At 46.1% G+C, this 20,083-nt stretch overlaps 3 protein-coding genes and 1 long non-coding RNA gene across 5 annotated transcripts; 2 read left to right on the top strand and 2 right to left on the bottom strand.

The window, feature by feature from the left end:
* Nucleotides 1–1,966: 1,966 nt before the first annotated feature.
* LOC103976931 (uncharacterized) lies at nucleotides 1,967–3,514 on the bottom strand. Its single transcript, XM_009392296.3, has one exon. It carries the CDS (start codon nucleotides 3,313–3,315, stop codon nucleotides 2,131–2,133), a length of 1,185 nt encoding a protein of 394 aa, XP_009390571.2. The 5' UTR covers nucleotides 3,316–3,514; the 3' UTR covers nucleotides 1,967–2,130.
* A 491-nt stretch (nucleotides 3,515–4,005) lies between these two features.
* Nucleotides 4,006–5,160, top strand: LOC135632774 (uncharacterized). The gene is made up of 2 exons (XR_010494777.1): nucleotides 4,006–4,276; nucleotides 4,357–5,160. It is a non-coding gene; the product is annotated as an uncharacterized LOC135632774 (long non-coding RNA).
* A 1,304-nt stretch (nucleotides 5,161–6,464) lies between these two features.
* On the top strand, nucleotides 6,465–10,750 carry LOC135633726 (plasma membrane ATPase-like). The gene is made up of 13 exons (XM_065143570.1): nucleotides 6,465–6,618; nucleotides 6,718–6,837; nucleotides 6,917–7,015; nucleotides 7,110–7,247; nucleotides 7,330–7,971; nucleotides 8,067–8,186; nucleotides 8,288–8,410; nucleotides 8,503–8,914; nucleotides 9,001–9,515; nucleotides 9,607–9,780; nucleotides 9,852–10,034; nucleotides 10,127–10,308; nucleotides 10,399–10,750. The coding sequence occupies exons 1-13, from the start codon at nucleotides 6,574–6,576 to the stop codon at nucleotides 10,493–10,495; spliced, it is 2,850 nt and encodes a 949-aa protein (XP_064999642.1). The 5' UTR covers nucleotides 6,465–6,573; the 3' UTR covers nucleotides 10,496–10,750.
* A 3,506-nt stretch (nucleotides 10,751–14,256) lies between these two features.
* LOC103976933 (transmembrane 9 superfamily member 11) lies at nucleotides 14,257–16,864 on the bottom strand. 2 transcript variants are annotated; one of them, XM_018823794.2, is made up of 2 exons: nucleotides 16,735–16,864; nucleotides 14,257–16,580 (listed from the first exon to the last, which is right to left on the bottom strand). In XM_018823794.2, exon 2 carries the CDS (start codon nucleotides 16,555–16,557, stop codon nucleotides 14,548–14,550), a length of 2,010 nt encoding a protein of 669 aa, XP_018679339.1. In that variant the 5' UTR covers nucleotides 16,558–16,580; nucleotides 16,735–16,864; the 3' UTR covers nucleotides 14,257–14,547. The 2 variants fall into 2 exon arrangements, with proteins under 2 accessions (XP_018679339.1, XP_018679340.1); XM_018823795.2 differs by having other exon boundaries at nucleotides 14,257–16,653; nucleotides 16,735–16,839.
* Nucleotides 16,865–20,083: the final 3,219 nt, after the last annotated feature.

The following is a 20,083-nucleotide window of genomic DNA, read 5'->3' as shown; positions in this document are numbered from 1 at the left end:
GTGATGCCGTCGCACGGACGGAGTTCTGTGATATCCGCATATGGGACGAGTTCTGTAATGTCCGTATATGGGACGAGTTCTGTAATGTCCGTATATGGGACGAGTTCTGTAATGTCCACACATGGGACGAGTTCTGTAATGTCCACATATGGGACGAGTTCTGTAATGCGTACATATGGGACGAGTTCTGTAATGTCCACATATGGGACGAGTTCTGTAATGCGTACGCTACTCGGCGTAACCGCAGATTTGCAGCGAGGTCGACGGTGACCATTACTGCTTAGCAGTTCTTGGAAGATAAAGGTAATTATGCATCGTAAATTAATTTACAGATCTAATGCATGATTTCAAAGCCTGGCTCTGATACCAATTGATAGCATAAAAATCTGTTATTATGCTAAGTCAATAATGCGGAATTAACCTATATGCCAGGATTTGGAATTCAATACATAGATCTAATTTATACGATGTGTACCTTTTGATGCCATCCGTTCAGAGATCTTGTTTGATCTGCTTAGCACACCGTGATCCAAGATTGCTGCAGGCTCCGTCTTCCGTCTTTAATCCGATCGCGCTGCGGAATCTACAGGGAGTGCGAAGAGTAGACCCTTTCTCCTCTCTTCCTATCCTTTCACAGGATCACACAGATTGATGGATTTGGGGAGCGGGGTTTTTGGGAGAGAGACGAGGAGAATAACTGAATTCCTCAACGGAGAGGTGCGACGCTCTAACACACTAACAACCCACTCAACCACTAGAGATCCTGTCCGTTTATAGGCGAGAGCAGAGGGTCTACGATGAGATGAGATCTCAGAAGATTTCCTCCCATCAAGGATATCTCCGAGGAATCGTTCCGTAGTGGACTTAGTCTTGGCTAAAATATCGCAACGGAACCCAATTCTATTATATATCTTATTCAATAAAAGGCCACATATTCTAACACTATCTACTCGTTACGTACGAAGCAGTCCGGCCTTATCAATGAAGTCAGAGAGAGCAAAGCCTTATCAGATGCTACAGTGGTCAGCACGTAATGTGATTTCCCTCCTCTTCTTTGACCATTATTGGTTTGACCCTATTGATGGGAACATCTCTGGCTTCTATCTTGTGACTCTATGTTGAGCTTTGTATATCTAAATCCGGATCTGTAGTCATTTGTTCCGAGTCGACCAGTATCTCCGACACCGTTTCCTCTCTCGGCTTTTTGACTTCAGAGTGCCCGCAGCTCGTGTCCACTGCTGCAGCAATGGAAAGAACCAGAGGACTTCGACCATTTGCTATGTCGTCCTCACAGACAACTGTGTCCAACAGTAACTTGACAGCACAGAGTGAGCCAATTGCGTGTGCAAATAAGAAGACAGACAAAGGTGCCCCGATGTGCATGGCAGTAGAAAGAAAGAGAGAGAGAGAGTGTGTGTGTGTGTGTGTCCTCAAGCTGTGGGCTCTTTCTTCAGCCATCAGAATGGTCAAACTACATACGCAGATGGGGCTGTCTGCCTCCCCATGACCGAGAGAGAGAGAGAGAGAGAGACGGGCGCGCAGGGGGGGTGGGTGGATGGGGTTAGAGTGCAGCGAAGCCGCGGGCACCGCCAATCCATCACACTATTCAGCTAAACATATTGACAAACACCCGGCGGTTCTTAGTTGTCGATAAGGAGATCCAAGGAAGAGCATGGCGTTGCCAGGAACCTTCCCAGCGTTTGAAGTTTCAACTCGGTCCACATCGTATGTAGTATGCCATGAAGTTGAACGATATGTTGGCTACATGCACTCAACACTACATGCACTCAACATAACCCGGTCACTATGTTGCCTGCATACATACAACTTATATGACTTAGGTCTTGGAACTTTTCTCTCTCCTTGCATAGCCTATCATTTATATATATATATATATATATATATATATATATATATATATATATATATATATATATATATATATATATATATATAAGGATTTATTTAGGCATACAATGTTCAGAAGAATTGATGAGACAGTTTGAGATTTCAGCCAACAAATTTAAAATGAAACCCAAACCGCAAATTGCACACGAAAAATAAGAAAAAAAAGGGAAGGAAATAAAATAATTATGGACCCAATGATTGATTGATGGATGGATGGATGGATCAGCTCTTGCAGGCGTACACCAGCAGCGAGAAGCCGTGAGCCCGCTGCATCTCCACCTCCTCGGCGCTTGCCCACTCCAGCACCGTCGAAGTGCTCGCCGACGACACCGATGAGGTGGAGGAGGACGAGGAGCTCGTCTTCCTCAAGCTGTTCTTCCTCCCCCTCCTCTTGTCGACGCCGCCGCTGCTGGTCTCGTTCCAATTACCGTGCCTGTTCTTCCCATTGTACCCCCGCGCCGCAGGACTTTTGCACATGGCATTCCTGAGGTGCCCTTCCTCTTTGCCGATGCCCTTCCCGGAATGTCCCTCGGGTTGCTGCTTCCGCTCCTCCGCCCCCTCGAAGCGGAGGACGAACACGGCGTGCCCCAGCTCCGCCGCTCCGGCGGCGGGTGGGGGAGCCGTCGCGTCATCCTTGGACTGGAAGAACCAGTTGTGAAGGTCCCACGAAACCTGGATCCGACCAACGCCGCCACCGACCTCCACCGTCTCGCTCCCTCGGAACTTCCACCGGAGCCGCCGCACCTGCAGGACTCGCTCGCCGTCGATCCCCACCGACATCGCCACCTCCCTCCCCTTCTCCTTTGCCCCGAGCTCGATCGAGATCTCGCGGTCCCGGCCGCCAAGAGGGGCCCGCGTCAGGTAGGATCTCCGGCCGCCGTGGTCGTCCAACACCACGTGCTCCCGCCTCGAGATCAGAGCCGGGCTGGAGAGCAGGGGCGTCTGGGGCCGCTGGGCTTTGGACTTCTTGTAGGCCTCGTCGGCGAGATCCCCGGCGACTAGGAGCATCTCGCCATCGACGGAAACGGAAACGAAGAACCCTGCGGCGGGCTCTGGACCGCCTCCCGGAGGGAAGCTCGCACGCGCGAGATCCCAAGCGAAGTCCACGCAGCGATGGCGCGGGTGGTCCTTGAGGTGGAACCGCCTCGTCCCCCGCCGCTTCCAGAGCAGCCACGGCCGGATGCGGAACCGCAGAAGCTCCTCCTCCTCTTCCTCGTCTTCATCGTCGCCGGACAGTCGGAGAACGGCGCGGAGGGAGAGGCCGAGGACGGTGCGGGACCAGCTGAGGGCGGCTAGGCCGAGGTGTGTCTCGTAGACCGAGGTCGTCAGGCTGGGCCCTGCCGCCGTCGACGGCGGCGGCCCTCCCGCGGCGCCGCCACGGAAGCACGCCGGGACGGCTTCTGGCATCCTCTCCCTAGTCCTCAGGTTCTAAAACTTCCCAATCAATCCGGACGTGACACGAACCAAAAATCTAGGGTTCGATCCAGAGATCAATATCGATCGAGAGGGAGAGAGAGAGAGAAGAGAGAGAGAAGAGGGTAGGGGTTTCGATTCCTAAAAGAAAAGGTGAGAAGAGCGAGAGGGGTCGCAATATAAAACTCGAGAGCGGCGGCGGTGCATTCCCACGGTGGGGTGACCGTAACACTCGATCGAATTCTAATACTTCATTAACGGAGGATTAGTATGTTAATTAGGCGATTAACATTGATGTTTAGGGGGGGAAGTCGATGTGACAGTTGCAATAGTGGGTTCAGATTAGACTAATCGAGAGGCCAATTGGCGGTGTGTGCGTGTTTGATTTGGGTTTGGACATACGGTAATGGTCAAAATTGGGGGTGTTGGACTTCGGAATGGCGTTGACCTCTGTGTGTGGCCTTACACGACCACAGCTCGAATGCTTATCACGATTTCATGTTTGAATCCGAGACCGAGTCCAATGTCTGTAATGTGTTAAACATGCGAAACCAATGTCTGACGTAATGGTAAATTCTTATACATATTAAGCTAATTAATTAATTATTATTATTATGTTTAATCGTTCCCCTTACCATTACTTTAGTTGGTGACCGGTAATTCTCTCTCTCTCTCTCTCTCGCTCTCTCGCTCTCTCGCGCGCGCGCTCGCTCTCTCCACAGACAAAGACTGGGGCAGCAGTCCGCGTCCGAGAAGGGGAGGTCGAAATGGACAATGATTCCCAGCATGGCGCGGCACCAACATGGTCTTCTAAAAGCGTCGGGCACGATCTCATGAGGACGGGGATTAGATCGTTTGCCGATGTTCTGTTCGGTAGAATGCCAACGAGAGAGGGAGGAGGAGTTCTGGTACCCCGTCCCGCAGGCGCAGCACAATTCTACAGCTCACGGATCATGTACGTAGCTTCCTCCTCACGGGTTTTAGCTATAGTCATGATTCAAGCGTCATTACATCATAACATGCGTTAATTAATAGGCCCTCGAAGCCGACCTCTGTCGGTGTCATCGCGTCGGATCTTCCAGTGGCGATCTTTGTCGGCGTCGTGGAAGGCGACACGGCACATCGTGAAGGTTTGGGCCTTTTCGGTTCCTCCATTAAGCTGACGACGCTTTGTTGGTAAGCTATCCGGTGAGCTCTCTTGGGAGGAGAAGGGAGGGAGGCTCCAGAGGGCGAAGAAATCCCCCCCACCTAATCCAAGAGAGAAGGGGAAGCAGCACACCATGTGAGTGTGGGACGTCCGACGGGCCCATGTCTCCCCACAGCTTTGCAGCAACAGCCAACAGAGCTGCTTGTCTTCACGGATGCTGATGGCCATCACCTCATCCGCTAGCTAGCTAGCTAGCTCTGAACTGGCTGTTGCATGCATCCCCAGATTCCCAGGCAGCAGTGGCGGTAGGAGCGGTACTTCGTGGGAGCATTCATCCATTGCCGTTCCTCTTTGTGTTTCCATGACTGCGTCCTCCCAGTTGAGGATAGAGGTCGAAGACCTTTTTCACCATGACCGGCATTGCATGGCTGGATTCCTCCATGCGATGGAGTGTGTCATTGGGTCCACACGTTCATCTCTTTTGCGAACGTCCTCTGTTCTCCATCCATGACAGAGGGTGCGACAGTGACTACTCCACCATCCACACTGTCTTTAGTAGCTCGGTTTCGGTTCAGGTTGGGTCAGATTTAGAATCAGAAGGTTTCTATTTCGATTTTGAAGCATGTAATCTTTTTAATTGATTCCATCATATGTTTAGATTGTATCTTCTCCTTCATTTGGATTTAGTTTCACATGTATGTGTATGTGAGAGGAGATGCTACTTTTTCCTAATAGCCTAAGGTATTGGGATTAAGGATCACCCAATCAAAATCTTTATCTATTGGACTATTAAGTATACCATTTATCTTCTTCTTCTTCATCTTCATCTTCTTCTTGTTGAACAAACCAAACTCTGCAACCAATACAATAGATGATTGATGGTTCAGTCATTGATTTCTTTATTTGTAGGAAGAAGAATTGGCCAAATCCAAAAGGTTGGTACATCACAGAGGTGACCAATCCCTACTGCAGGGAATCTGAAACGAGCGACATGCAGGACTCTCCCAACTCGAGTATTCCTTTGGCGCATTCATGTACCTGTCAGAGATGTCGTCTAAAAGTCCCAACAACACAAAAACGCTTGTGGAGGAGAGTCATTAAGAAACAAAAGCTAAAGCTTAACTGGTTGTTCCTATTATCTTTGCTTTCTTTATTCGATTCCAAATCTTCTACAGTGTCGAAAGGCAACTTTTTGATTCAGATACAGCTCCACATCACGGAGTAATTAAACCCACTACGTTAAAGCTCAAATCTATTACTGCTCCTTTGGGCTTTAAGATGTTGTAATTGGGCCTATTTTGACCGCCATGCAGGCCCATTTTGACCGTCATGTAGGCTTATCGGGCCTAATTGGACCGTCATGTAGGCTTATCGGAGCTATTTTTAATTAAAAATAATTTAATATAAGAAAAAAATTAAAATTATATATATATATATATAATAATAATAATAATTTAATAGGAATCGCTGGTTCAATTCGGATTACAACCTGGTTCAATTAGAATCGACGAGCTATTAGGCCGGTTCAATTCGGATTATAACCTGGTTCGAACGGAAATGTGGTGAGGGCTAATCGAAATAAAGTTGCTTCTAAGGAGGGCTTGACATCACCCTGAAAGGTTTTCAGGGCTGATTCGGCCTGTTATACGGAGGAAACCATTCCCCCGGAAACCACTGTTTGCGCGGCTGGGCTGGACACACACATGTCACGATATTATGCGTAGAGATGGAAACAACGGATCGATCGCTAACCACCAGACTCCGTCGTCCTCCTCCTCCGCCAACGTCTGATTGTAACGACCGTCCGCGAAGGGAGCCGCCGGTTTGAGCGGCGGGCCTCACGACTCGGCGCCTCTCCTCCTCCTCCTCCATCCTATAAGTGGACGCCTCCCCCGTCCTTCTTCTTCACTGCTCATGAAGGAGTAGAACCTGCCTGCGACCTAAAGAGCGAGAGCTCGAGCAAGGAGAGAAGAGGGGCAAAGTGACAGATGTTCATGTCTCTCCTGTCCTGTTCTCATCTCCAATAGATCCAGGAGCTCTAATTCTCCTTCATTAGCAGTGCAATTTTGGAAAATAAAGGGTAATAAAACAAAAAAACACAGAAGATGGCGACCGACTTGGAGCAGATCAAGAATGAGAGCGTCGACCTGGTAACATCCTTACCCACCCTTCTTCTTCTTCCTCTTCCTCTTAGTTACGTTGTATCTTGGAGTGACTCCTGCCTGGTGCTTTTCTTCTTTGATTTGCAGGAGAGCATCCCGGTGGAGGAGGTGTTTGCGCAGCTGAAATGTAGTCGGGAGGGTCTCACCTCTGCCGAAGGGGAGCAGCGGCTCCAGATCTTTGGCCTGAACAAGCTCGAGGAGAAACAGGTTTGTGTCAGTAATCGTTGGTTTGCTAGATTGCGATCTCAGTCAGAATCATATGCGTGTGTTTTGGGGATTATAACAGGAATGCAAGGTCCTCAAGTTCCTGGGCTTCATGTGGAACCCGCTGTCTTGGGTTATGGAGATCGCCGCCATCATGGCCATCGCCTTGGCTAACGGAGGGGTAAAGCCACTCAGCCATCTCCTCTTCGTCCGCGTATTAGAACATCTCTCCAGCTTGCGTCGCTGATGACGTATTGCATGACTGCGTTTCGCAGGGCGAGCCACCGGACTGGCAAGATTTCGTTGGTATCGTTGTCCTCCTCATCATCAACTCCACCATCAGCTTCATCGAGGAGAACAACGCTGGGAATGCCGCCGCCGCCCTCATGGCTGGCCTCGCCCCCAAGACTAAGGTCTCTCTCTCTACGCACGTTCTTTCGAGTACTGTTCGTATAATGCTTGCTTACGTACGTACCCTTGGGCGGTTCGATGCAGGTGCTGAGGGATGGCAGGTGGTCGGAGCAGGAGGCAGCGATCCTGGTCCCCGGTGATATCATCAGCATCAAGCTAGGCGACATCGTCCCCGCCGACGCCCGACTCTTGGAAGGTGATCCGCTCAAGATCGACCAGTCCGCCCTCACCGGCGAGTCCCTCCCTGTGACGAAGCACCCCGGCGATGAGGTCTTCTCCGGCTCCACCTGCAAGCAAGGAGAGATCGAGGCCATCGTCATTGCCACCGGAGTGCACACCTTCTTCGGCAAGGCAGCCCACCTCGTCGACAGCACCAACAACGTCGGTCACTTCCAGAAGGTGTTGACGGCTATCGGAAACTTCTGCATCTGCTCGATCGCGATCGGGATGCTCATCGAGGTCATCGTCATGTACCCGATCCAGCACCGGAGGTACAGGGACGGCATTGACAACCTCCTGGTGCTCCTCATCGGTGGCATTCCCATCGCCATGCCGACCGTGCTGTCGGTCACCATGGCCATTGGATCCCACCGGTTGTCGGAGCAGGGAGCGATCACCAAGAGGATGACCGCCATCGAGGAGATGGCCGGCATGGACGTGCTGTGCAGCGACAAGACCGGAACGCTCACCCTCAACAAGCTCACCGTCGACAAGACCTTGATCGAGGTGATGCACCATGTCTTTCGATGCTCGTGCTTCAAAGTACCTTGTGTGACTTCTTCGACCCATAGTAATCGGTCCATGCGCACCGTCTCTTGCAGGTGTTTGTGAGTGGCCTGGACAAGGATTCAGTGGTCCTGTATGCTGCTATGGCTTCCAGGGTCGAGAACCAGGACGCCATCGATGCTTCCATTGTGGGGATGCTAGCTGACCCCAAGGAGGTGCTGAATTGTCGATTTGAGTTGATCCAAACCATGTTGATGACATCTGCTTCTTCCCCCTGCCCAGTTCGTGCTCATCTTCATCATCTTTGCGCTTGCAGGCACGTGCAGGGATCCAGGAGGTCCATTTCCTGCCATTCAATCCGGTCGACAAGCGCACTGCAATCACCTACATCGACTCCAATGGCAAGTGGCACCGATCGAGCAAGGGTGCACCCGAGCAGGTAGGACGGTTCTACATATCTTTGATCCTTCATCGACGTCCGTCTTCCATCTTCTCGAGGAAATGCCTAATGCTTTTCTTTGCATCCTTCAGATCATTGATCTCTGCAACATGAAAGACGATGCCAAGAAGAAGGTGCATGCCATGATCGACAAGTTCGCCGAACGTGGCCTTCGCGCTCTGGGTGTGGCGAGGCAGGAGGTGCCTGAGGCAAACAAGGAGAGCGCCGGCGATCCATGGCAGTTCATAGGCCTCTTGCCCCTCTTTGATCCTCCGAGGCACGACAGCGCCGAGACCATCCGCCAAGCCCTCCACCTCGGCGTTAACGTCAAGATGATCACCGGCGACCAACTTGCCATTGGCAAGGAAACTGGGCGTCGGCTCGGCATGGGAACCAACATGTACCCGTCCTCCACGCTTCTTGGCGATAAGAACGACGACGTCACCGGCCTCCCCATTGACGAGCTCATCGAGAAGGCCGATGGCTTTGCTGGAGTCTTCCCAGGTAACGATGAGTGCACATCGAGCTCATGGGTTGCTCCGTCTCGAGTCTGTGCGCTGCACTGATGACCATCTGTTGGTTTGCTGCAGAGCACAAGTACGAGATCGTGAAGAGGCTGCAGGACAGGAAGCACATCTGCGGCATGACAGGGGACGGTGTCAACGACGCACCAGCTCTGAAGAAGGCGGACATCGGCATCGCTGTGGCGGACGCGACAGACGCCGCCCGCAGCGCGTCGGACATCGTGTTGACGGAGCCGGGGCTGAGCGTGATCGTGAGCGCGGTGCTGACGAGCCGCGCCATCTTCCAGCGGATGAAGAACTACACCATCTACGCCGTCTCCATCACCATCCGTATCGTGCTCGGCTTCATGCTCATCGCCCTCATCTGGCGCTTCGACTTCTCCCCCTTCATGGTCCTCATCATCGCCATCCTCAACGACGGCACCATCATGACCATCTCCAAGGACAGGGTGAAGCCCTCCCCCTTGCCCGACTCATGGAAGCTCCGGGAGATCTTTGCCACCGGAGTCGTCCTCGGAGCGTACCTTGCCATAATGACCGTCGTCTTCTTCTGGCTCGCACATGCCACTGACTTCTTCCCTGTGAGTAGAAGCACCATCTCTCTCTCTCTCGCCGGCCTCGTTGCTGCAAGAGTGTAGCTGTTAACCGATGGCAATGCCCTTTCCGAAACAGGAGAAGTTTGGTGTGAGGCCGATCAAGGACAACCAAGAGGAGCTGACGGCAGCACTCTACCTCCAGGTCAGTATCATCAGCCAGGCACTCATCTTCGTCACCAGGTCGAGGAGTTGGTCCTTCGTCGAACGTCCCGGGTTTCTGCTGGTCGCCGCCTTCGTCGCCGCACAGCTGGTATTCCTGCGTCCTCCATAAGCTCGACAACTCGTCTTTCTTTCTTCCTTCCTGAAACCTTGTAATGGCAGGTGGCGACGGTCATCGCCGTGTATGCGTCGTGGAGCTTCGCAAGAATCCAGGGCATCGGGTGGGGATGGGCTGGGATCATCTGGCTCTTCAGCTTGATCACCTACTTCCCTCTCGACATCCTCAAGTTCATCATCCGCTACGCTCTCAGCGGCAAGGCCTGGGACAACCTTCTCGAGAACAAGGTCAACACGCTTCTCCTTCCCTTCTTCACCTGCACACACGGAAACCGAACAGGATCTGATCACGGCGGTGCCCTTGTTTGACCATGATGCAGACCGCGTTCACCACGAAGAAGGATTACGGGAGGGGCGAGAGGGAGGCGCAGTGGGCTCTGGCTCAGCGCACCCTCCATGGCTTGCAGCCCGCGGACACCTCCGACCTCTTCAACGACAAGAGCAGCTACAGGGAGTTGTCTGAGATCGCCGAGCAGGCGAAGAGGCGCGCCGAGGTTGCAAGGTAATCTACCAAACAAAAGCCTTCATTTGAGGATTCTGTGATCAACATGTACATGATGCTGATGAACTGAGTCGATTGTTTCTGCTGCAGGCTGAGGGAGCTCCACACACTAAAAGGCCACGTCGAGTCTGTGGTGAAGCTAAAGGGGCTGGACATCGAGACGATACAGCAGCACTACACTGTCTAAACCATGGAAGATAACATACAGAAACAGCCGTGTAGTGAGCTTGGCGTTGGGGTTGAGTTTGAACGGGACCAAACAAGAGTGGGATGGGAATGTGTTACCATGATCTAAGTGAATGTGATGTCCTGCTTTCTTTGTGATAATTCGGGCTAAATTGTTTCTTTTGGCATTTGTCTTCTTTGGTCTCTTGGATGCTCAATTCCTGCAAACGAAATGATAATACTGACAGTCAAAAGTCATCAAACATCATGCTTCTTCCTTCTTATTTGTTAGACATCATTCATTATACACACACACACACAGAGAGAGAGAGGGAGGCAAACTTGTGCATCCACCATGAAGCAAAACAAATGTGCATCTTAAAACTTCCTCCTGACCACATTTCCAAAAACAAAAAGTTGAATTATTTAACACCTTGATGTATGCATAATTTCATACACTATATGTCTGATTCTGTCACTTATCATCCTCACATCCAGCTTGCATTTGATGTACTTTGTTGTCTTTCATTCAAATGTCCCAAGAATTGAATGAACTCCAGATAACATAGCTATATATTATCCATGACCTAAACTGGGCTATGTTTTCCTTCTCATCAACCCCTTGACTTCATAACTAAAATAGCAAAGCAATCATCAAAGAACAAAGAATGGAGTTAGCCATGGTAACTGATTATGTTTCATATTACCTATTATTGAGCCTTACTAGCAATACAAATATCTTAGTGTTCACCACAAATATATCCTTGAGAAGCATCAATGTCACAAGTCATGAGGTTTTCGATACTGCAAGCTGGCTATCACTCATGTAAGCCACATAAAGAAAATGAAACTTTGCCCTTCAATGAATTGAGAACACCCAGTAATACTCTATTTGATCACTGATTCTCACTTACTAAGAGTAAATGACAATGCTAAGTGTAAACAATCTGAAAATAAATTTAAAGATCCTGATCTTTTGCCCTCAAGTAGCTCTAGTAGTAGAGCTGATGATAGCTCTGTAGACAATATGCCTAAATTAGACGTATCGCTCAATACGTCGTGTCGTACCATATCGAGTCAACCTTGAAACATTGGTACAGTACGATATTTTAATCCTTATTTTGAAATATATCTTGCTAGTCTTGTCTGAGCATATGGATGTACTGTCAAAATATAAGATTTGACCTTCTATTGAAATATCAAGCATAATTTTACTTACTCTTTCCAGTCAAATAGATGATGCTTTTACCATCAGTGTAGGGATTTAAATATAGGCTTCTATTTCTTTTGGAGATGCTAGAACCCTTCCTTGATCCTGTGATTACTTGAACAAAGAATACAACTTATATAGGCTTCTATTTCTTTTGGAGATGCTAGAACCCTTCCTAGATCCTGTGATTACTTGAACAAAGAATACAACTTATGAAGATGCTTATGATATACATTTGGAGAAATAGAAGAACTGTTGTATTGCATTCAATGTTATATGTACTGCATTACGAATGTGGATCTATTGCACCAAGGTCTACAGCATATGATAATATCATAGGGAAAATAAAAAAAAACTTTTTATTTTTTAAAATGCAAAGAGAGAGAATGAAGTGATCGGTGAAGACTAGTTTAAAAAAATGTGAGAGTAAAAACAATGGATCAAAACAAAAGGCAGTGTCATTTTAGCATTTCTATGTAAGTAGATTGCAGTATAACCTGCAAAAAATTTGGCTAACTTACAAAAAATATATTTAGGATGATTTCCCAAAGAGCTACAATCAAACAAAATATTAGTGCACTTGTAAAATTCTACATGAAGCAACAAGAAAAAAAAAAGAACAACGGGAATATTTTTGTTGGTAAATATTTATCCATCATAATGTTGGTGACAGTAAGGCTCCTACCAACAACAAAATGCTACCCATTATCTTCAATAAATACACCTAAGCCTGATCCATGGGCAAATACAAACAAAGAGAAAAGTTGCATACTTGGCATCAAGGCAATCCATTGTACAAATGAATGGAAGATCATCTTCTAATGATAACATCAATGTTACATTCCATAGGAGGAGTGAACAAGGAAAGTAAATCAGGAAAAAGTCCATGAGCAGAAAATGACCATTTAGGTTTTGGATATGTGTACAACTTCTATAAGCATTTCAAAGACGAAAACAATTTATTAATGTTTGATCCTGTAAACTATCCAGAGAAACTCCACTATCTTAAGATTAAAAATAAGGATTCCATAGATTAGCCTGATGAGCAAAAAAAAAAGAATTACATATGTTCATTCCTACTTAAGTCATTTCTTCTCCATGCAAATATCTAAGTTCCATTTATCAAATGGCTTCAAGTAGAACCAAGGGAACTATCATAATGATACTGAATTTATGTTGCTGGCAAAAAGAATCTAGGTCGAAAAAACTTGTCTAATCTTTTTGCAGGTTTAATTACTATTAAGTATTATGCATCAATAACTTACTGACTGAACCAAAAACATTCAAAAGTCACTAGTAAGAACCATATAAGGTTAAATGATATCATTCATCTTTTTTCTTTTACCACAGTTGACAAATCTGTTGGCTAACTACAGTTAACATTATCTTTCAATTTGTAGGTTGAGGTTTGGAATCTGCAAATTCCACAACAAGAGTTAGCAAAGAGGAAGGAATGAGCATTGTAACAATATTCCAACGTTAGTGGCAAACTAAGCAGGAGAAGGCCTCAAGCAGCCGTGACGAGACAAAAATCCAATTTCTCAATCGCAAAGGCGATCCTTTTCTCACACGGCAGAGCGGCAACGAGACGGCGGGATGTCTGGGGCTTCAAATACCTCTCCTGCCCTCAGTTGATAGAGATTATGGCGAAAGATCGGCCGCTGGTACCTTGACATCCCAACAAAAGGTACAACAATTAGACCGAAGAAACCAATAAAAGGAATCGTCTGGCAGAGATGTCCGCTCACAGTGTACGGGTGGCGGTGCCGACGGTCGCTGGCAGGAATCCCAAATAATTCTATTTGGCTCCCCGACATGAGGGTTTATATAGTCCACGGAAATGGTCGGTGACAGGAATCCCAAATAATTCTATTTGGCTCCAAAACCGTCCAATTTTTGTATTCTTACTCGCCACCGACGGTGAGCATAACTCAAAGTTGGGAGCCTTGGGGTCAGCTTACCGCACACAAAAGAAAAAGGCTTCCTTAAGGTGGAAGATGTCACAACAACAATCATGTCATTAAATATAAATACGTGCTCACGTTTCCTAAAATATATTTATATTTTATATATTTTTTAATTAATATATTTATTTTTAAAACAATATTTTTAATTTAAAAATATTCAAATTATTCTTTTAAATATCTTTTGCTTATTCAAGTATCTTTAAATATTACAATGACTGGTCATCATTAAAAAATTAATATAAAATCTACTTGAAAACGCTATAGATAATCTAAATAGATTTCTAACCTCAATCAGATTAACTAAAAGCTTAAAAATATAATATTATAATAGTTTATAAAGAAATAACAACCAAAAAGATATGACATCACTTATAGTATTTTATAAATATTATTAAAAAAATATAAATGAGCTAAATAAAAATATCATAATAGTTAAAAATTTGACGTAAAAACAAGCAAAAAAGAAAAGAGGATATACCTTTTGAATATTTTCTAAGAAAATAACCCGAATCTTACTAGAAGCTCCATTATCAAGTTTTTGCTTTCAATGCCATGGTGTAATCCAGCACACAAACATTTGCACTACAGGATTCATGGATGCAGCAGTTATTCTTGCAAACAAATGCATTGGCTGACTATGTTTACAGCTTAACAAACAATAGAAAAAAGAGACAACAACGAAGAAAAAAAATGATAGTTCGACTGATACACATTCTATGACAGAGAAAGGTTCTTAAAATGCAGGTGACAAAATGGTATAGCCACAGTTATTGCCAATGAAAAATAACAAGATACAAATGAGGTAGTATGTGTTCTATAGACTGTCCAAGCTCCCCATTCAAGATAGCACCCACTAGCAAGTACGTTCTTCGAGTTTAAGGAACAAGAAGTGGTAGCTCAATCTAGCTTGACGGATGAGAAGAGGTAGTGAACAAAACAGAAGGATGAAATGAATCCAACCGTGCCAGTAGCAAGCATGATGGCAATGACCATGAACAATGAGTAGCCAAGGTAGAGGGTGGCAGAGACAGGGCCGCTTAAACTTTTAAGATCGAATACCAGATAATTCACCGAGTATAGGAAGATGTATAGAGCCACTGATCCTGAGGAGAAGAAGGATTTCCACCACCATTTCCAGTCTTCCACACATAGGTGCATGTAGGTGAGGACCAGAGATACCTCGGCACAGACGACGACCAGAAGAATCAAGACGATCAAGAGGAAGCCGAAGACGTAGTAGACTCGGCCCATCCAAAGGCTAGACATTATGAAGAAGAGCTCAATGAACAGGGTGCCGAAGGGTAAAGTCCCGGCTCCGATGACCAGCAGCCAAGATGGGTACTTTTGTGGAGGGATCTCACGAGGGATTTGATTTGTGCGGACAGGATACTCGATATGTGGTGCCTTGGCACCGATGAAACCACCGGCGAGAGTAAGCGGAACCGAGATGCAGAACCAGAGCAACAGCAGCACGACGAACAAGGAGAACGGAATCGCTCCGGTGCTGTGGCTACCCCACAACAGGAAATTTAGTGTTGTTAAGATCAAGAAGGCGATACCAGGGAAGAAGCAAGCGACACGCCAGGAGACGGAGACCCATCCAGAGTGATCTCCGACATTGATCGTCTTCCACATCCTGACAGCAACGTATCCTGCTGCAATTCCGAGGATCAAGTAGAAAAACAGCATCCCCGTGATAAGGGTTCCGCGGGATGCAGGCGACATGAATCCAAGTGCGGCGAACAAGATGGTCACGACCGCCATACCGAGTATCTGCACTCCATCACCTACCATCGCGCAAAGCAGCAACGGGTGGCTCGGAGCCCTGAAGACGTCCCCGACGACAAGCTTCCACCCGGAGAGCTCCTCGTTCATCTGCGCTTGCGACTCCTTGTCCAGCTCTTCGTACCGGGTGAGATCTCTTCGGACGGTTCTCAGTAAGATCACAAGAACAATGCCGGCCAGGAAAGCAATCACCATCAGCGAATTGAGTATTGAGAACCAGTGAACCTTCGCTCCTTCCATCTTCAAGTAAGCATCCCATCGGGACGGCCACTTGATGTCGCTCTCGACGAAGGCAACCTCGTAGGTGAAGACCACAGGTTGGTTCTCGTTCAGTTTCATGGCCACGGTGGTAGGATCACACTGGATCTTCGCCGGGTACTTGTCGTACGTCTTCAGGTTCTTGGCCGACTCGGCATTGTGCAGGAAGCTGCACGGCACAACCTCGAATCCGACCACCATCCACCCGGGCTTGCCGGATCCCGACTTGTCTGTCGTCTGGATCACGTCGGCCGCGTCCCCGGTGCTGCCCACCACCCTCGCCACGTTGGTTTCCTCGTACTTGTGCACCAAAACGGTGAACTTGAGGTGATTGAAGAGGTAGTAGGCGTCGCCCGCCCGGACACCGATCGGGTACCCTGTCCACCGGAGGAGGAAATCACCCTTCCTCGTGTACCTAATCGCCGGGAGGTTGTCGAGGATCACATTGACCTGGTACATCTCGTCGATCCGCTTCTTGAGGAGATTGAAGTCCTTGGCTGACAGCGGATCGGTTCGGCAGAGGAGGATGTCGGACTCGTTGGTGAACATCTTGAAACGATAGGGAGAGTTCTCGATGCGGTCGCCCATGAGGAGCTCGCCGAGGTTCTCGGCGCTGTCCTTGATGCCCTCCGGGGGGCGGCAGAAGGGAAGGCTGTAGTAGGTGAAGGGCAACTCGGTCTCGATGGAGGTGAGGGAGTTCACCTTCACGGAGAGAAGATTGCCGACCTGATACTCGTGGGGGTAGCTGCCGGGGAGGTAGAACCCGTCGCCAGATCGGATGATGGCGAGGCAGGAGACCAGCAACCAGAGGCCAAATCCGCGAAGAGATCCCATCTTAGCGCCGAAACCGGAAGCAAGACCCATCAGGGATGGGTTCCCTTACAGATCTGTATAACACAGAGATCAAAACCGGATCAGGAAGAGGAGATCTCGGCGTTTGAGGGGAATCGAGCGTCAGATCTACAAATGCGCATCAGCACAAGACATAAAAAATCACAGTAACGAATCGAACAGGGAGGATTAGGAGAGAGCAGATCTGACCTCTAATCGAGTCGCTTCGATGCGAGATCCAACCAATCGACGACGGCAGAGAGGGAGGGAGGGCGGGTGGAGGAATCTGAGGAGAACGGAGAACAGAGGAGTGAGAAGGCGACGAAGAGGAGGCAGTGGGGAGGGGCTCGAAACGATATTTATGCCGGTCGAGGTCGGGACTTGGGGCGCCCAAAAATGCCCAAAATGTCCACCACAGGTGCCCCTATTCCCCACCAAGCGTCGGTTGCATATCTTATGCGTGAGTGAATACTCATCCCGTATGCCCCCGCTTCATCCAACCGGGGGTTACTTTCGGAAATACACTTTATATTTAATTCCATTTAGGTCTTTTTCTTATTTTCACTCGGACAATAAAAATGTGCGTAACGGCCGCATGAGACACGGGGAACGAGTAAGAGACAAATGATAGCAGTTTCACCCCCAAAAGCATCTTCAAAATTCGCGCAAATAAATCATTTAGCTGATGTAGTTCTTTACGATTCGTGAGATTTGTATGATACATCCCTCCTTTTGATGGGCATCTCTGTTTCCGTCCCGGTAGCTTTGTTCTCACGCACGTGATCAGATCCAAAGAAGTTGCCACCGACACCGACGCGCATGATTTGTTAGTATAATCCGAACGCAAAATTTTTCTTTAAATACTTTCTTATTATATGAAATATTTTTCTAATCACAAGCGACTAGGGAGATGATCGATTATAAAAGGTGAAGACAGACTCCATTAACAAATGATAACAACTCTAATCGACTCAAATGTGTATATAATCAACAATCATTACTTGACTATGATGGTAATACTCATCAGCAACTCTGTGCAAACTACCACAGATCAATTATGATTATTCATATGGAGTTCTGTGATATCAAGTTTTCTCTTTTTTTCTTCCCGGTGCAAACTGTGTTGAATGTCCTAACATAAATTTACTGTTCCCTGATCTGAAAACCATTATTTATCTGGGTTTTCCTGGTTAATTATCATGATAATATCAAGTCGGCTTCAGCTTTCCTTTCAAGAAGAAGTATAAAGCAAGACTACACTGTTCATGTGTGTCTAAAACCTGGGTTGGAAGAGATGTCATTGTTGCCATTGTCCTGTGTGCTGTTTCTAATTTATTCTGCAAATTAGCAAGAGAGAACTGATATGTCTGTCTCACTTTTTGATTGCTTGTCCATTTACCAGCATGCTATCCCTCTCACTTGCATGTCCCATTTGATATAGAGTTCACTGTGCACTGGACAAAGGAAAAGGAAAAGGACTGTTATGTACATGCTGCGAACCTTCAAGGAAGTTGCCCTTGTTTGTCTGCCACCACCAGTAGATCGATTCTTCTCCTCCTCTATCCTACAATCGCTTCATGTGGTTCCCTGACATCTCTATATATCATGTAAACTCTGTACCATTTGAAGGTGTATGTGGTGGTGATGGAGTGCTTTCTGCTACCGTAGAGCTCTAACTCTCAGCCGCAGTGGGATGGAGATGAAGTCGATATAGAATCAGGTAGCTGTTGTTCCTTTGTTGTCTGTGTTCGCCATCCATGGCTGGGATGCTCCCGGGAGTTGAATGTGCCCGGAGAAGGCGACTCCACCACGGCGGCTCAACGGATTCATCCACCGGTACGAGGAGATCATCTTATTCTTTACATTCAATAGGATGTGAAGCACATCTTACCGCTACTGGCTCCATGGTAACCATGACCACTCATGAGCACTTGTTCTTCGCTACGATCGTTCTTCAACTTGTCGAGCTCATGGTCGCTCCTTTGTTGTGCGTGCTGTTGGCCAAACCACAATCTATTACTAGCAAAGAACCATTTTGAACAAAGAAGTCCACGAAGGAGCACTTGGATCTATGGCTCGGGAGGCCAAGGAGAGACTGGATGCAAGACTAAGGATCAAGAGGTGTGACGGGATGATGAATCACTCCATGCTTCCTGAGCTCCACAAAGTCTACAGCTTTCTTCTGATCCTATTGCAGGTATCGTGGCTTGGAAAGCAACTGCGAGTGCGGTAGCGAGCAAGTGATCCCGGGGAGTGTGCAGGGAGAGGTGTTCTCGTCCAAGAGCACCAGAAAGTTCAGCTGGAGTAAGAAGCTGGGGTGGAAGGCATCCGAGCAAGCGGAATGTGCAGTTTGTTTGGAGGAGTTCAAGAGGGGAGATGTGCTGCTTCGCTTGCCTTGTGCTCACAGGTTTCACTGTGACTGTGTGGTGCCATGGCTGCAGAGTAACTCCCACTGTCCATGTTGCAGAACAACGATCTTTCCTCAAAGTTGTCGGTAGTGTAGCTATGGCGATAATTTACAGAGACTGCTTAGTGACGCTACTGGAAATAGGTAGTGTAATTTATGAGAAAATTTATGTCAATAACAAAAATCACTTCAAAATCCATTATATATATATATATATATATATATATATATATATATATATATATTAATACTAAATATTTATAACTAGAAAAAGTATTACAATCTCTTGGTGGGCTGACGAAAAAATCTCTTCAAAATCAGATTTATTATAAATTAATATATTATTCTAAAAATAAAATATAGAATAAAAACAATAAAACCTGAATGAATTACCAGAATAAGCATTTCATTAAAACATTTGATAATACAATAAAATAGACTTGTAAATAATTGAATTTAAAATTTATTTTTCATGAATCAAATAATATAATAAATTTAAGACTAATTAAATAATATAAATTCACACAAAACATATAATTGTCTAATTAAATGAATTAAAATTATTATTTTAAATTTATTAGAATGCTAACAATTAAAACTCTTAAAATAATTTGGTTTAAGATAAAATTACATCAACTTATCATTTAAGCTTATAAATAACATCATGATTCATGCATCATCATCTTGAAACTAAATAATTATTTACTAATCATGAATTTTTTGAAATAAAAATATTATTATACATCACAAGAATACAATAATTATAATATCAAATATTTTAAAATATAAAATCAAAATTATTTCATCTCGAAAGTTATGAAATAATTAGTTTTTATATTTAAATTTTTTCTCACATAAAAATTTTAAAAATAATTATTTTCATAAAATTCACTAAATTAATAAATTTTAAAATTAATTAATACTTTAATTAAAATTGACTAAATTACTAAGTTATCCATGTTATTAAGGAAACTAATTTTAATTATTTCCTTAATCATATTACACAAATAAGGAAATGAATAATTCTAATAAAGTAAAACATTAATTATGATAAATTTGATTAATGGTAAGAAGAAAAAAATCTACAACAATGCAAATCATATATCGATGATATATGATAAATAATACTTAAAGCGTAGTTTTTTTTTTAGG

This window comes from Musa acuminata, chromosome BXJ3-3, assembly GCF_036884655.1.
Source record: "Musa acuminata AAA Group cultivar baxijiao chromosome BXJ3-3, Cavendish_Baxijiao_AAA, whole genome shotgun sequence".
Taxonomy (NCBI): Eukaryota; Viridiplantae; Streptophyta; class Magnoliopsida; order Zingiberales; family Musaceae; genus Musa; species Musa acuminata.
Note: the sequence above shows the minus strand (reverse complement) of the source record. Positions and strands in the feature narration are given on the sequence as shown.

Bases quoted from the DNA above. Each gene is read 5' to 3' on its own strand.
- LOC103976931 (XM_009392296.3), bottom strand. From the start codon at position 3,315: ATGCCAGAAGCCGTCCCGGCGTGCTTCCGTGGCGGCGCCGCGGGAGGG.
- LOC135633726 (XM_065143570.1), top strand. From the start codon at position 6,574: ATGGCGACCGACTTGGAGCAGATCAAGAATGAGAGCGTCGACCTG. The intron at 8,411-8,502 runs GTAGGACGGTTC...TGCATCCTTCAG, and splicing joins GCAAGGGTGCACCCGAGCAG to ATCATTGATCTCTGCAACAT. The intron at 10,035-10,126 runs GTCAACACGCTT...ACCATGATGCAG, and splicing joins ACAACCTTCTCGAGAACAAG to ACCGCGTTCACCACGAAGAA.
- LOC103976933 (XM_018823794.2), bottom strand. From the start codon at position 16,557: ATGGGTCTTGCTTCCGGTTTCGGCGCTAAGATGGGATCTCTTCGCGGA.